This window comes from Hippoglossus hippoglossus, chromosome 24 (assembly GCF_009819705.1).
Source record: "Hippoglossus hippoglossus isolate fHipHip1 chromosome 24, fHipHip1.pri, whole genome shotgun sequence".
Lineage (NCBI taxonomy): Eukaryota > Metazoa > Chordata > Actinopteri > Pleuronectiformes > Pleuronectidae > Hippoglossus > Hippoglossus hippoglossus.
Window position 1 is genome coordinate 5,366,943 of NC_047174.1, and position 3,299 is coordinate 5,370,241.

General features: G+C 41.6%; 1 protein-coding gene across 1 annotated transcript; it reads right to left on the minus strand.

Moving 5' to 3' along the window:
* Positions 1–623: 623 nt before the first annotated feature.
* LOC117758247 lies at positions 624–2,977 on the minus strand. The gene is made up of 10 exons (XM_034579765.1): positions 2,901–2,977; positions 2,738–2,795; positions 2,608–2,641; positions 2,412–2,491; positions 2,345–2,378; positions 2,183–2,302; positions 1,909–2,080; positions 1,409–1,518; positions 1,146–1,320; positions 624–754 (listed from the first exon to the last, which is right to left on the minus strand). Exons 2-10 carry the CDS (start codon positions 2,747–2,749, stop codon positions 658–660), a joined length of 834 nt encoding a protein of 277 aa, XP_034435656.1. The 5' UTR covers positions 2,750–2,795; positions 2,901–2,977; the 3' UTR covers positions 624–657.
* Between the last annotated feature and the right edge of the window lie 322 nt (positions 2,978–3,299).

The window sequence follows — 3,299 nt, forward strand, 5'->3', positions numbered from 1 at the left end:
TTGAACCCCCGACCTTCTTAGTTAGTTGACGACCTCTCACCACAGACGCGGACATGGAACATGCGCTGACAATACAAATGATTACTGCTACTGCTGTACATGTGCTTGTCAGCGTCCACATGGAGGTTTTCAGATAGAAAATTTAGATTCACTGACTTTTCCTCATTCCCCCAGCGACCCAGCACCTCCTACCGTCTGTGCCTCATGCCATCTGCTGACATATACACCGCCTGCACTGCTCACACCGAACCACAGCTCCCCGTAAGCCTGTGAGCCCATTAGCGCACTGCAAACAAGCTGAGCAGAGTGGAACTTAATGGGAAAAGGGATTTCATCTTTTTGAGCATTTTTATTGTATTGCTAGTGATTTGTCTTCTACAGTCGTCGTCACACGAGATCAGGAAAAGAAAAAGAAAAAGCACCTAATAGGTATTTTCCACTGAAGATAACAATGAGGTTTCACAAAAAGAAGAATTGATTGAAATGATAAAATTACCACAAGTTTACCGTGAAAAAGGCTGATTTCTGTGTGGTTCTTCAATCAAGAGAAGTAAATCATATAATCATACAAGAAAAGACAGAGCAGATACAAATTTAAGAGATAAAAATTGGAAAAGGGGTCCTCTCTCGCCGCCGCACCTCGGTGTTGCTGTAGAATCACGGGCATTGGCATCCAAACCGCACTTTATAGTTGAGGCATTGGCCGGATTTCTGGTCCTCCTTTCGGCAAACGAACCCCACAGTTGGGTTGTAGCTGAAAAAGGAATCCAAGCAGTTGATGAATCAGTAAAATATCCAGAAATCAGTTTTTTCTTTCTTGCTTTAAAATGATTTCTTGACCAACGATTTTTTTGGTGTGGTCATGTTTCTTGCCCCTCAGACCACACAGTAAGTGTAAGTAGGTGAGCTATGGGCTTAGCTCGGTTTAAAAGTTTCAGACGATATGGTGCCTATTGGCTGGTTTTCTCCTGGGCCTCATTAAAATGTCATCTTCTCCAATGTAAATGTGCATTTACAAAGTTTCCATTCACTGTTTAAGCAGCAGCTCTGTGGCGGTTTATCATGATGATTAGGAAACTTTGTTTGATGGTCAGTAATTACCACATATAAATTCCTATCTCTCTTCTCTTATGAGAGAAACTTACGCGTAGAAGTTCTCCCCTGTGCTGATGGCTGGGGTCATGGTGTCAGTGGTAACAGCCTCGATGTAAATCGGGTTGTCACAGATCTGTCCTGGGTTTTCTGCCTTCAGGTTACTCAAAAGCTCCCAGTCCCCCGTCCCAGTGGGAGAGTCCCGGTCGTACCACTTGGTCCAGCACGCTGCAGAAAGCGAGTAAACAAGAGACGTCACGACTGCACGGCGGGAAACAACTTAACACTGCACGTGTGGAGCGTGCTCACACAGTACCTCCACCGCAGAACGGGGGATGGCAGCTGAAGCGAACGCGATAATCGTTGCACTGCTTCTTGAGCGTCTGGTCCTGGTTTCTGCAGATGAATCCTGAAGATGCGTCGTTTCTGACAACACAAACAAAGAGAGATATTTACTACAAACGATCGAGTGGATGCAACAGTGCCAGTGCCTGGACTTGTGATTTTTTGAATTTTTGATCCACTTTGTACGGATCTGAAGTTAACCCACATCTGAACATTTTACGGTCCTGTCCTTTTATATGAATTAATCAAAACTTCCTAAGTTTGAATCATTGTTTTGTCCAGCAACCAAGTTTTGTTATGGCTGATTGCAACTATCCCTAAACTGAGTAGCTATATAAAAACTAACCACAAAAAACATGAACAGTAAAATCAACTTTTTAAAAACGTTTTTTTTTTTCAGTTCAGTATGCTTATCAAGACAAAACACAAAAGTTAAATAACGTATCTAAAGGCTAATTGCATAATACTTACTGAAAAATCACATCCCCGGCTGCAGCCACACTGACCCCAGACAGAGTCGTGGCCTCGATCTGGATTGGTTCGGGGCAGATCTTTCCTGGGTTCTCAATACGAAGATTGTAGAGGGTTTCCCAGTCTCCAGTTCCAGAGGGGTCATCTCTGTCAAACCAGTTCGTCCAGCATTCTGGAACAAGGTATTTCATTTGAGATAAGTCGTTTGTAAGTTTCCTGTAATTGCAAAGTTATTGTGAAATGTCCAAAAAAAAGAGATTCTGAAGGTTCTCACGGATGTGGGTTAGATAGACGCAGGGTAATTCTGGATGGAGGTAAAAACAAAGAAATGGGTGTGTCAGACCGTTCTGTGCAAACTGAACCACAGAATCATTTAGTTTGTACTTTATATGTTGGGGGGAAAAAAACCTTGCAACTCAAAATGATTTAATATTGACATAAATTTGGTTTTCTGCATTCAACAACAGCTGATGAGCTTTTTTTCGTCACAAATTTTGCTCCACATCAGACGTGAGACAAAGACGATACTTACTTGTAGGAAGTGGTTTCACTAAATTGGGTTTCAGTATCTGCTGGTTGCTTTCTGGTCAAGATAATCAGAACAATGTTTCAATATTTGTGATTGTGCCCGTACATTGTAAAGCCATCAATATATTGTACAAATGATCATGGTCTTTGCAGGTGATGAGATAAACTTACCGAAAACCAATCCTGCAACAAGCGCCACACTCAACTATATGAGGGAAAATATGGATTTAGAAAGGTTACAGAATATGACAAACTGTGCATATATAAAACTTTATAGACATTATACAGAGTTATACATTACCAATTTGATCATGATTGCAGACGATATTGGAGCTTGAGACCTGCGATCTCTAACTGAGCTGTTGGTATTTATAAAAATAAAGAAAAGATAATAAAATGACATATTTCTGCAGTATCAAAATAAGTTGTTTTACATTTTTTAAAGATGAATTAATGCCACTTACTCTAGTTGTATCTGTTGTTCTCACCCACAGAACCTCTCAGAAGAACAAGGACCGTGTCTGGCTTCGTGCAAATATCTCCCCCCTTAAATATAGTGTCCAACACAATCCGGAAGATAAATGAGTTACAGACAACAAGCAAACGGTGAAGTTCACAGGCGGATTGGGTTGTCTGACAAATCCCCGAAGAGACAATCTCCCATTGAAAAAACACTGCAATTCTAAGGGCGAGTACAACTCTTAAATTTCACGAGTTGAAAATAATAGTCGAAGATAACGTTTCATTTTCTCTGAAAAGAGCTGAAAGGCTCAATAGGTCAGTGGCATCTGTGTCATTGACCGAGATTTAACCCAGAAAACCACGTGAGGTGTGAGGAGAGGGGGGGGGGGGGGGGGGGGGTT